The sequence below is a fragment of the Hakea prostrata genome, chromosome 1 (assembly GCF_041222555.1).
Source record: "Hakea prostrata isolate BN-2017 chromosome 1, UWA_Hpros_2, whole genome shotgun sequence".
NCBI lineage: Eukaryota > Viridiplantae > Streptophyta > Magnoliopsida > Proteales > Proteaceae > Hakea > Hakea prostrata.
In genome coordinates this window covers 4,201,801-4,213,833 of record NC_142600.1, presented here as the reverse complement: position 1 = coordinate 4,213,833, position 12,033 = coordinate 4,201,801, and the positions used below count along the sequence as shown (strand labels likewise).

Here is a 12,033-nt window from a genome sequence, read left to right as displayed (position 1 = left end):
TCTGTATAAATATTAATATTGTTTCTAAATCTACTAAATGAGGTCATTGCAATTAAAAAATATAACAAATTTATGCCCACACAATTTTATAGGAATAAAATAAAAGAGCACCTGGAATTTAACCAAGATTCGTACATTATTGTCCTTTTTCTTAGTAAAATCAAAGTTGACAAAAAATACAAAAATAAAAAACTTTTCTCTTAATATTATTTTTTGTTAGTCTATTCTCCTAATGTGGCTTTAAGTGATTACACTTGCTAATCTAAATCGTCCAACAATGTTTTATGCTAATTTGTAACCAAGAAATTATACCCAAAAAAAAAAAAATTACACCAAGAAAGATTAAAAGAACTTGTTATTCAATTTAACATATCGAATACATAGATTTGTTTTGTGCTGCATTGCAATTTATTACTGTTGTGCTATTATGCAAGTTGTAACTACTGTATATTGAATATATAGACTCTTTTTATGCTAACTAATTGCAAATAGGAATTTTCGATGGTGATAAATCTCATATTCATACCATCAATTGGAGCACAATCTGTTTGCCTAAGAGATTAGGAGGACTGAATATTAAAAACATGGAAGCTTGGAATATGACTCTCCTTGCCAAGAGAGCTTGGGAACTTCTTTTGGGAAAGAACTCTATCTGGTTTAGATTTATGAAAGAGAAATACTTCAAATATAGTGATTTTCTTGAGGCCAAAATAAATCATAATGCATATTAGGGATGAAAATCAGTTATTAAAACTAGGGATTCGATGTTAACAAATGGATCCCAGTTCTCTACTCACTAGTGATACCCCTATGAAGGTTTCTTGGTTTATTAATCAAGACACCAAAACCTTATCATTGAGAGTGACAATGAGGCTATTATCAAGTTGATTAATAGAAAAAGAGAAGTCTTTTAATGGAGAATTGAAGAAAAGAAAAAAAACAAACTAATTGCCCAAATTTTCCTTCTATGGAAATTCAGATTAGTGCATGACTGATGAAAGCCGTAAGCTAATCATTATTCAAGGCCCTCGGCAGGTAAGGATGTTCATCATCGAAGGCTTACTGAGAACCCATTTCTCAATCTGTCCCTGATACTTTTTTATGTATACAGATTAGGAAAAATCAGAGAAATCTACTAAATAAAAATTCCAGAAATTTTGAAGTGCATAAAGAGAGAGCAGGGAAGGCTGAGGAATTTGAATTAACAAGTGCATAATTAACTCCATCCACATACCATCTTCCTCTCTCGATCAATACTCATTGCAACGTTGTTCCTTAGTCAAGAAAGGGATTCGAGCTTCTGAACCCCAAGCTGAAGTTGCTCTATCAGCACTGGAACAATCATTTTGGTGAAGGGCCTTCATCTTTGATTGAGAAGTAAGTTCTGAAGAGTAAGAACTCAATAAATTTCAAACTAAAACTGGAAAGCTTAATACAGTTCATCGTCATCTCTACTGATTTAATGATCAGTTTCCCGAAACAGGTGTCCAAGACCACAGGTAACCAAAGGTAAGTGGTTAGAAAAACTCACCAAATGGGCTTTAACCCTCACAATAACTACCATTTCTAATCTCGTGATTCTGCAAGTGCTTCCTCAGCTCTTCATGGCTGTAAATCTCATCATTAACCTGCTCAGACACAACTTTCTCAACCAATTCATGTATTTTATATATTTTTATTTTTGTCGAAAGAAAGACTTGTCTCATAATCTCCTATCGTAAATAGAAATTGTGAGTGAAGTTGGTAATCTTACAGTTGCAACAATTTTCTTGTCTTCGTTGAAGAGAGGTTGATCCCCAGAAGTGGGTCGATTATACCTAAAATCACTGATGAGACAAAAACAGTCTCCATGTCGGTAAAGCCCACTCCAATCAAGTTCTCGATGCTTCAATATGGACCACCACCAAAATTTGCAGATTTAAGGAACCGTGTCGGTGTTGCTGCTGTGATGGCTTCCGAATTCGTTGTCCAGAGTGACCCCTTATGATGGTAGGAAATCCAGGGTTCTTGTCATTAATGTTTCTTTTCCATGTAGTTAGATTGTTTATTATTGGACAGGTTTGATCATCAAGTGGGCATGCCCTAAACCATATTACCATGCATAAAAACGTTGTGCCCTACATGGCTACATCTGCAATCAAATTGACTCCCAAAGAGACCAACTCAGTCAATATTCTGACTTGAACAGAGTGCCCACTCTTTTGCTTTTTTCAGTGTAAATGACATATATATCGTTATTCTAACTCAACTGTGGCTTCTTACTGCAAAGATGAGGGAAGTTACCAGCCTCTTGGTGTCAACCTTTTATTTGTATGAAAAAGTTTAAGAAAAACAATTGGTATAAAAGTCCTTTTGTTATTCCCCCATCAACCATAAATCTGCCAGTCAGAAATCCTGTTGGGAGTTGATTTCAAGTTGCCGATCAGTACAGCAATATAAATGTTGGTAGGAGGTGATTAATGATGAAGAAGCTTGTATTTTTTATTTATGTATTAAGCATAAAAATGAATTCTGTCATTGTCCTGTTTCTTTTTTTTTTTTTTTTTGGGTAAACCTTCATTGTCCTGCTTCATGTCCTTGCTGATTGTTCACCACCCATTTCTACAGGATAGTTGTGCTCAGTGCACATTACTCTGGGGTTCTGTGACCATGCTCAGATGGGACCCCAGGGTTGACTGCCCCAGCCTAAGTTGTGAAGCTGTCTGTGGTTGACAAAGAAGCATGTTATATATACTCCTGGATTTGTTCAAATTGATCAGTAGAGTCGTTCTACTCATAGACACTCTATGGCTGCTTGCAAATGGTGTGAAAGAATTCTGAACGTTTCCAGCCTTCCCAGTAGTGGCTGGAAATGTAGGGAGCCAGAAACACTTCTGAGGATCGGTTCCGTACAGCATACTTGAGGAACTTAGGACTGAAAACTCGTAAGCAACAGACACGATGGTACATGATTTTGAGGTAGAATTTTAGATTTGTGGAAGATGAGAGGCACTGTCTAACATGGCCAAAATACAGGAAGTGGGTAATGGATGCTTTTGAATTGAGGGCTATGGAGAAAAGTGGCATACATGATCTGTTTCCCAGTCCAGAATATGCGTTCTTCCCTCTAGAGTCAGATCATTTGATATGAACCTGTGTTTTCTAACAATCTCACATGGTACTAATCTGGAATTTGGGAAATGAGTTATCTTCATTAGAAAGAGTAGAGAGCAACCAACTACTCAGAAGTCAGAACACATGTAGACCACTACTTTGGCCCTACCCTGAAACAATGTTGATCGTTAATCAGTGAAGTGCAATGCTTTAACCTGGTTTTTGGGACAGTAACAGTAATTAATTAACATAGAATCAACCATGTAATCTTTGACTGCTCAAACTTCCTACCACTCAAATGCCAAATGTGTATTGCAGGCTTATTCTTTGTCTAGTAATCCAATCTGTAACTAGGAAAGCTGCTTTTTCCTTGTCAACTTCCAAGTGTAACTAGGAAAGCTGCTTTTATCTTGTCAGCTTGCTAGTATTGCTAGGAAGCTGCTTTATTCTTGACAACTTCCTAGCCATTCATACTTGGAAAAGGTAATGTGATACTGAAAAAGCTTTACTATTTAGTGTTTCCAGCCCATTGAGTCATCAAGCATAGACATGTGTAATACGATGGGGAGTTGGGGACTCATGGGGAGTATACAGAATTTTGCCTTCTTCCCCAAACCCCTCCACCCAATAGAAGAACAAAATTGATGGTTGACATCAGTGATATTCGATCTCTTTTTTGAAGTTTCCCTTTAACTATGATCATTGAAAGCATGAGGTCAGCGGCTTCTTTTATCTAATACTTGAAAAGGGAAGTTTGGTAGAGAAAGTGAAGTGTGGTAAGCAGATTGCGGTCGAAATTGGAATTGAGGATATGTTCCTTGACTCAAAGAGTTAACATATTATTCCATCCCCTGTTGATGGCTTATAATGCTTTCTTTGAGAAAAGAAATAAAGAGAAAAGCAAAATATTTCCTCAGGTGGTACCTGAGGTCATCTTAACCTTATAAAATATAACTGATGCACCTTGTGGCAGTTGCAAACACAGCTGAGTACAGATTTGAAGAGATGGACAGTTGTAGTCAAGTCTCTAAGAGATGTGAATTATATTGTCAATATCTTCATTCTTGCTTCTCTGGTAATCTCATTCAGAGAAATATCATTCTCGTCTTCCTTCCCAAGATTGAATGTTTGTAGAATAACTTGAATTTTATTAATTAGATTTGTTTGTTTCTGGGATCAACTGTCTTGACTCACTTTGTCTCTGTCACAAAGAAAGATGGTTTAGCAACAGAGCCAACTTTCGTTTCTGCATTTCGAAATAAGCATCAGTGTTGCAACCAATAAGCTAATAATTGTTCCATCTCTTTGTTAGATGAAATGTCCTTAGATGTTTGCTTAGTAGGATTTAATCTGTTGTTTGACAATGACCAAAAAAAAAAAAAAAATGCAGGCAATGCTGCAACTGACAAAGGAAAGCTTGTGGAAATCCTTGCAAGTAGGAACTTGCAAGAGCTCAGGCTTATTTGTCAAACTTACATTGCACTTTACAACCAAGATCTTCTGAATATCCTTTACAATGCTCAAAGAAACAACCCATTTGCTGTAAGCTTTCAGCCTGCCTCCAAATTCAGCAACTAACAATATCAACCTATATCATATAAAATTTATATAATGGCAGTGATTCTGTTTTATGTCTCTGTTGGTGAATCTGCAGAGGGCAGTGTATCTTCATATGAGTGAACCACAAGCTCGAGATGCTGAGATCGTAAGAACTCTACTTATCGGTGGAGATGTGGACATGAAGAGTCTTATCGAGGTGGTTTGCACACGTCCATCCTCAAAGCTTCAGTATATCAAGCAAGCATATCGCTCTCTATACAATTCAGATATGGAACAGGATCTCTCCATTAATATCAAGGGTGGCTTTAAAGAGGTAAACTTTCACTTAAATGATAGATGAAGGAGGCATGAAGAAGATGATCTTATTAGCATCTCAGTTGACATAATTTTCTTTGGCTGCTCTCTTTAGATTCTATTGGCAGTAGTGAAGTCAAGTAACCACTATGGCAGCAAAGCTGATATAAGCATGGCCATGTGTGATGCCAAGACACTTTACGAAGCAATGGAGAGTGGGGTTTCCCTAGATCAGAAGACAATGATATTCCTTATAAGCCAAAGAAGCACTGAACAACTTAAGGCCATTTTTGTCTCCTACAAACAACTCTATGGCCACGAGTTATCCAAATCACTTAAGCGAAGCAAGTGTGGAGCTTTTGGAAGGGATGTTTCAGTTGTTATCAGATGCATCCAGTACCCTGAAAAATATTTTGCAAAGCAGCTACGAAGAACACTGCAGAATGGAGATTCCAAAGAGGTTCTTCTTCGAATAATCATCACACGATGTGGAATCGACATTAAGGAAATTAACAACATTTTTGCTGCTAAAACAGGTTGGTCACTTGAGAGCCTAATATCAAGGGTTTTAGACCAGAGAGTCAGCCATAATAGTAGTAATACCAACGAAAAGGCAACAGGCTTGGTTGCTGAATTTCTGGTTGCACTTCTAGATCATAAATGATAAAAATCTATTATATATGCATGTCTGAACTTATATATGTAAGCCAGCAGCTTAAGTGAAAAATAAAATACACCATTTGATTATGCCATGAAAAGAATTTGTTGATTATGATATCTTTTTCTTTCCCTTCCTTGTTGCAAAACATAGAATGAACTGAATAACATGATCTTATTTTTGGATGTCAACCAAATTTCCAAATGCTTGATAAGCATCTATACCTTACTTTTTGCTCCATTTTTTCATCCATTCTGAAAATCAGAAAATTTGGGATAAATATTCTAAATGACATCTAATGTAGAATTGGATACCATCATCTTACCTATTTCCAACCCCTTTAGTTTCAAATATAAAAGGTTCTACTTTTACCATACAGATATCATGGACATACATTCTATTTACCACCCTTTTTAAATTAATCATACTCTTCCACGAGTAGAATATGATTTCTTTGGTCTTACGAATGATAAGTACCATTAAATAAACTTGAATTTTGGTTTCTCGGTGTCGAATGTGTGACTAAAGAAAAGCACTTTCCTAAAATAAAGTCAAGGGAGAGGGGGGGGGGAAGTGGGAAGCACTTAATTAATTCCAAGAAAATTATTTTTTTAGCATATTGAAAACAATACAAGAGCGTTTGGGTCCAAACCTTATGAAGTCAAAATTTCAAATAAGGGTTATAGGGTATTCTTCTTCTCCCACTACTAGGAAATGAGATCCTTCCTCCATCACTAGAGAACCACCTTCATCAGCTCTGCTAAAGTGGTCGCAGGGGCTTAAAGTAAATTTGATTTCAGCTCTTTGCCCAGCATTCAAGTGCAAGGTCTGGAATCCAACCAAACTTTTCATTGGGCTACCATGTTGGAGCTTCGCCTTCCTCACATATAACAATACTGAATGTTTACCTGACATTGGCCCATGATTTGTAACCCCAATCACAGTCGAGAACGTCATTCTCTCACATAGCTCATTCCCCATGTCTGCCACAAAAATGTAGCGGCCAAAATCTGATTTATGAACTGTCTCAAGTTTGGCAGATTGGTTCAAGTAGAGCTTTTGTTTGGTAACAGAAATGAACTCATAAGACTGGCTTGAGTAGCTAAGACCATAACCAAAATCAAACACTTTACTTCCTTGGTAGAATCTGTAAGTTCTTCCAGGATAATTGGATGCTGGATCTGGTCGCATCCTCATATCCGTCATTGCTACTCTGGTGTATTCTTGTGGATACCAAGTGACGGGTAACTTTCCCCCTGCATGATAGAAGAGATAGTTAAGCTCATTCATTTGATAAATCTCTTTGGTTAAATGGTGAGGTCTTCCGTTGTTTATGTATTTTTATTGTTGATAAACTTGATACATGAAAAAGACAAAAAGAAAAAAGAAAAGATTTTAAAGGATTTTATGTTTCTTTGGAAAGCAAAATTGTCTTGCTACCTGAAGCAGAACATTGGTTAATAAGATATACCTGGATTATGGTCTCCGAATATAATCTCAGCGAGGGCAACTCCACCTGCTTCACCTGGATAACCAGCCCACAAGATGCTTCCAATTGTCTTATCAGCCTTTGCAAATGAGATATCAACAGGACCACCACTGAGGAGTACCAAGATCACTGGCTTTTTTGCAGCTTTGGAAACACTGGTGATTAGACTCTGTTGTTGTCCAGGGAGTACCAAGTCCACCCTATCTAGCTCCTCCTTCTCTTGGGTTTGATCCAAACCCATGATCAAAATCACATAATCTGCTGTTTTTGCAAGTTGTACTGCCTTATCCATTGAAACTGAAGAACATGCAACAGAGTCGCAACCCATTTCATACTGAGCGTTCTTCGCATAGGTCTGCAATGCTTGGAGTGGTGTAATTGATTTACATGGAGGACCAGCGTAGTTTCCAATTAGATTATATGCATTGTTAGCATTTGGGCCAATAACAACAAGAGAAATAGAATCAGTTTTTGGAAGAGGGAGTAGCTTATCAGAGTTCTTTAGCAGGACAATGCCATGACGAGCAGCGTCAAGAGCTAAATCCTGATGTTCTTGGGAGCAGACATTTTCGGGACCAATATTGCCATAAGGCAGTTGCTTTGGGTCACCATTGAATAGTCCCAACCGCATTCTGACAGAGAAGAGGTTATGCAGAGCTCTATCTATATCAGATTCCATAATTTTTTTCGTTTCAATTGCTGATTTAGTATGTTCCTGCAAATAAGAACCACAGTTGACATCCATCCCTGCAATCGTATTGGTCACAATTAGAGCACAAGACGACAAGAAGAAGAAGAAGGGGAAAAAAAGACATGAAGGAGAAAGAATTTCACACAGAGCTTCCTTGTCATATTTGAAAACTGAACAATTGACTCATTAAATTCCTAATCGTTAAGTATTCTCTCTTTTAAGTTTGAAATCTTTATAGGACCCAGATGGTTGAACCAACCTATTAGTTCGAGCTAACATCGACCATTTTGGTCCACTTCCAATCGAAAGGGAGAAGTATAAAACCAGTAAATCAACCAGACTATTAGCTTCACTTCACATTCCAACTGCCTAGACCAGTTTGACAACCATCAAGTGTTTCTGTTTCAACTTTCAAAAACATCAAAAATATTTTTGATTATTTTAGGAAGCAGAAACAGTTAACCAGTAATGCAGCTGGCGTCCCACAGAGCCAGGGAGAGGGGAAAGTGTGGCAGAAGAACAGCTGGTGTGTATAACGGAACCGCATCAACAAAAACTTAACTTACGCCATTTAAAGAAATATTGTCACGTCAACTTCTTTTAAGCATAAATTTTCATAAATTGTAATTTATATTTCAAAAATCATCCAAAACAGAATAAGTTCTGAACCATTTTTCTAGTTCATCAAAGTATTTATGAATGGGTTACCAAACGGATACTCAATATAAAATTATCTGGCTATGCTTTTTTTTTTTTTCAATAGATAACTGGTCTGCTTCGATTCTCTAAAAAGGCCCCATGCCGGGTCAACAAATACTTAGATGTGGGACCCAGCGTATGGTACCTTTTTCCCCGGGTTATGGGCTGTGCGTAAAAGAATCTCTGTTCCGACGTAAAAAAACAACATAAAATCCAAAAGCTGCCGCGCAATACCGACACAGAAGCCGAAAAATGCCAGTTGAATTAGTGTTCCTTCCCGAAAAATAAGTTCCTTTTGCTAAAGTTATGTTGACCAAAAAGCCCTTATAGACTAAACAATATGATTTAGTAACATCAAGAGATTATGTGGGGGGCCACATCACATACCTGCTTTGAGAACAGCTGCTACTGCATCGGCTGGTTCTTTTGCATATCCTTGAACATCGTGGATGATCGAAACCGCATCACAGTCCGATGTGATGTACCTGATCAGACGCAAAAGTGACCCTACTCTCTCTATATTTTTAATCTGAAACTCCTCTAGGAAATAGAATTGCAGGAACTCTAAAATATTAATTATTCAATGAAAGGGACAAGCAAGCTAGGTGGTGTTTGGTTACCCATGAAAGCCCCATTGTCGTCCTGCTGTTTCAATCAGTAGATTGCGATCTGCACAGTTTGGAACTCCATTAACACGATTATAAGCGCACATAATCCCGCTAGCTTTGCCGTCTTTGACACACCTCTCAAATGGAGGTTGGTATGTATCTGCTAAATCCTGCAACGATACCTGCGCAACGTGTTGACCAAGTTCCAATTCGATGAGAAAAACTTCTCCAAGAAAAGCTCCAAATTCAAAAAGTCATGGAGGAGACAGAAAAACCCACTAAAGTGCCTCAATCAAAGGCTTTTATTTCTCGTCCAGCTCACTTAATTTCCCCCCAAAAGCAGTGGAAAAAGATTAACAATTGAGAAACTGACGGTGAGATTTGAACATTGATTCAATGGTATACCTAATTTTTCTAATTTGAATGCAAGAAAGCCTCAAGAAAAATAATTGAAAATGAAAGCTTTTCTATGTTTATACTACTTACTTTAGCATCAAAGGCAAATCGAGTGGTGCCTTTCCACTTATCCAAATCATAAGCAGTGAAGTGCTTACAACAAGCGGAAGCTTGGAGACGATTATGACCGATTTTTCCACCTTTGAAAGAATCTCCTTGAAGGCCTCTGACATACGAAACAGCATAGTTACCAGTTACAACTGGATCTTCCCCTGGTGTCTCTTGCCCTCTTCCCCATCTTGGGTCTCTGAAGACATTGATGTTAGGTGCCCAGAACGTCATTCCTTTAGCTTGCCCAGCATTGTAGATTGCTCGAGCTTCCATTCCCGTAGCCTTTGCAGATGAAACAAACACAACCCAGTTTGGTGAAAAGATAACAGGGGAGCTAGCTAGACTTAAAACTTGAAATTATTAAAAACAGAGTATCCATCCTGATCATCAGTAACTCACCCTTCCAATGCGATACCAGAGATTGGAGTCAAAAGAGGCAGCAGTGAGGATGACTTGAGGGAAGGTGGTTGCGGAGCTGATGCTTCCATTGAATCGGATACCCCTTCCCCAACCGGAAACGCCATGTAAAGACTCAGACCACCATTCATAACTGGGAATTCCAAGTCTGGGAATCGCAGGAGCTGAATTCACGAGTTGGGGTATTTTCTCGTCTAAAGTGAGACGAGAGACGAGGTCTCGCGCTCTTTGCCTGATGGGTAGGGCTACGTTGCAGAAGGGGAAGACATTATTGGGTGAACGGCATCCGAATGGAGGTTGCTGATCATCAGCCACAATCACATTCACACCAGTCAAGCCGAGGAATACCAGCAGCAGCAGAAGAACGAAGAACTGAAGAGACTCTTGTTTGTCGAGTCTCATCTTTATTCTAAACATCGCAAATGGTGATGAGATATCTCAAACCCCAGTTGCTCTCCTGCTCTGCAACTGCTGAAGTAAAAGCTACACAGGGAAGGTACACTAGCAGCCTGGTCTGTCTTTGTCTTTATAAGCAGTAGTTGGTTCTCAGTTCTCACATGCTCGCAAGGGACCGGACCGACCGGTGAGAGTGATTGGTGGGATAGATGCCAAGATAAGGTTACATTTTCTTACCCCTAAAAAATGGCAAAAAACCTCGCTGGATTTTTATCGAGTGTTTTTATTCGTGGCTACTTTAATTGGGGGTAAAGCCGTAAAGGTAAAAGTAAAACTCTCCTCCTAGCTCCTAACTGCAAAATATTACAGATTATTCACTTTTAATAAAATTTAATATTACTTGTAAATTACTGTAATTTATTCTATTAAGTTAAAATTAAAATGATTATTATGCCCATAAAGCAATGTTATAAGTATAACTTTACTCAACTCTTAGGTTAAGTTTGTTTGTTGGAATAAAGGTGGGGTAGAAAAATTCTTTAAAAAAATGTAGATTTTTTACTTTTCCTTCAATCCTAAAATTGTAGATTGTTTGTTTGTTTGAGGTGGTGAGAAAGTGAATAATAATAAAAAAACTTGTTTGATAAAATGGCAATTCAACTTTCTCACCCAAGTATTTTCAAATCTCCACAAATTTTGTAGGAATTTGTGAAAAAGTTTAGAAAAATAAAAAATGGGACTCACCACTATCACTTTTCTGCAAAATCATTTTCTTTCTTTCTCCCTCACCCCACTACACATGGGGCTCACAAGTTTTTTTCTCCCACCCCTTTTTACCAGATGTACGTAGTAAAAGATGTAGGAAAATCTCTTTACCCACTTAAGGCCTTTAAGGGTTGGATAGAAGAGGGACATTATGACCATTACACATCATTAAGGGCAAACTTGTCATTCAACTTTCAAATTTTGAAATTACTAACAAAATTAAGATAATGAGTTATATTGAGTTTTGTATAAAGTAGATCACCAATAATTTTTCTCACTTAAAGGATAAAAATTATAATTTCACCCCACTTAAACAGACCACTAGTAAAAAATTCATAGATATCGTACCTGTTGAGATTAATAAAGAATTATGCTACTTCTTAAAATCTCTTCATTATATTTTCTTTTTTCTTTCATGATAGTTAATCTCATTGTCTCATTTTCTCAAGGAGTTGAGAAGGCAATGAATAAGTAAATTAATTGTCTATTGATTTTCATATTGGTGAGTGAGTCTTTACTCATAAATGTAATTGTTACAAATGAATGAGGATGTGATTATGAAGTAGAAATTTATTTGAGGAATCCATTCATTTTCATATTTACTATACAAAGAAAATCATTTGTCAAATAAATGATATTTTTGGTAGGAATTTTCAAGTAAATTATTTGATACCAAGGTTGTTTCTTATGTATATATTTATTCTTTTGTAGTAAAATTCACCAATTGCTTAAGTTTGATAAAGAATTTGTACAAATGAGTAATTTCATTTAGAATCCAGTCATTTTCATGTTTACAAAAAAAGTCAGTTGTCAAATAAATGATATTTTTTTGTAGGAATTGTCAAGTAACTTATTT

At 37.1% G+C, this 12,033-nt stretch overlaps 2 protein-coding genes across 2 annotated transcripts; one reads left to right on the top strand and one right to left on the bottom strand.

The window, feature by feature from the left end:
- The first annotated feature begins 4,098 nt into the window (after positions 1–4,098).
- Positions 4,099–5,611, top strand: LOC149026794 (annexin D8-like). Its single transcript, XM_089153658.1, has 4 exons — positions 4,099–4,168; positions 4,484–4,635; positions 4,748–4,966; positions 5,063–5,611. Exons 1-4 carry the CDS (start codon positions 4,099–4,101, stop codon positions 5,609–5,611), a joined length of 990 nt encoding a protein of 329 aa, XP_089009784.1.
- A 566-nt stretch (positions 5,612–6,177) lies between these two features.
- LOC149026793 (putative beta-D-xylosidase 7) lies at positions 6,178–10,507 on the bottom strand. Its single transcript, XM_089156269.1, has 6 exons — positions 9,999–10,507; positions 9,579–9,881; positions 9,105–9,274; positions 8,872–8,969; positions 7,077–7,841; positions 6,178–6,861 (listed from the first exon to the last, which is right to left on the bottom strand). The coding sequence occupies exons 1-6, from the start codon at positions 10,431–10,433 to the stop codon at positions 6,275–6,277; spliced, it is 2,358 nt and encodes a 785-aa protein (XP_089012395.1). The 5' UTR covers positions 10,434–10,507; the 3' UTR covers positions 6,178–6,274.
- Between the last annotated feature and the right edge of the window lie 1,526 nt (positions 10,508–12,033).

What these genes read in the sequence shown, in the direction of transcription:
- LOC149026794 (XM_089153658.1), top strand. Translation starts at nt 4,099, where the DNA reads ATGGACAGTTGTAGTCAAGTCTCTAAGAGATGTGAATTATATTGTCAA. An exon ending in TCTTCATTCTTGCTTCTCTG is followed by an intron (nt 4,169 to 4,483) that starts GTAATCTCATTC and finishes AAAAAAATGCAG; the next exon opens with GCAATGCTGCAACTGACAAA. An exon ending in TCAAGGGTGGCTTTAAAGAG is followed by an intron (nt 4,967 to 5,062) that starts GTAAACTTTCAC and finishes TGCTCTCTTTAG; the next exon opens with ATTCTATTGGCAGTAGTGAA.
- LOC149026793 (XM_089156269.1), bottom strand. Translation starts at nt 10,433, where the DNA reads ATGTTTAGAATAAAGATGAGACTCGACAAACAAGAGTCTCTTCAGTTC. An exon ending in AGCAGCTGTTCTCAAAGCAG is followed by an intron (nt 7,842 to 8,871) that starts GTATGTGATGTG and finishes ATACGATTGCAG; the next exon opens with GGATGGATGTCAACTGTGGT. An exon ending in ATTCGGAGACCATAATCCAG is followed by an intron (nt 6,862 to 7,076) that starts GTATATCTTATT and finishes TCTATCATGCAG; the next exon opens with GGGGAAAGTTACCCGTCACT.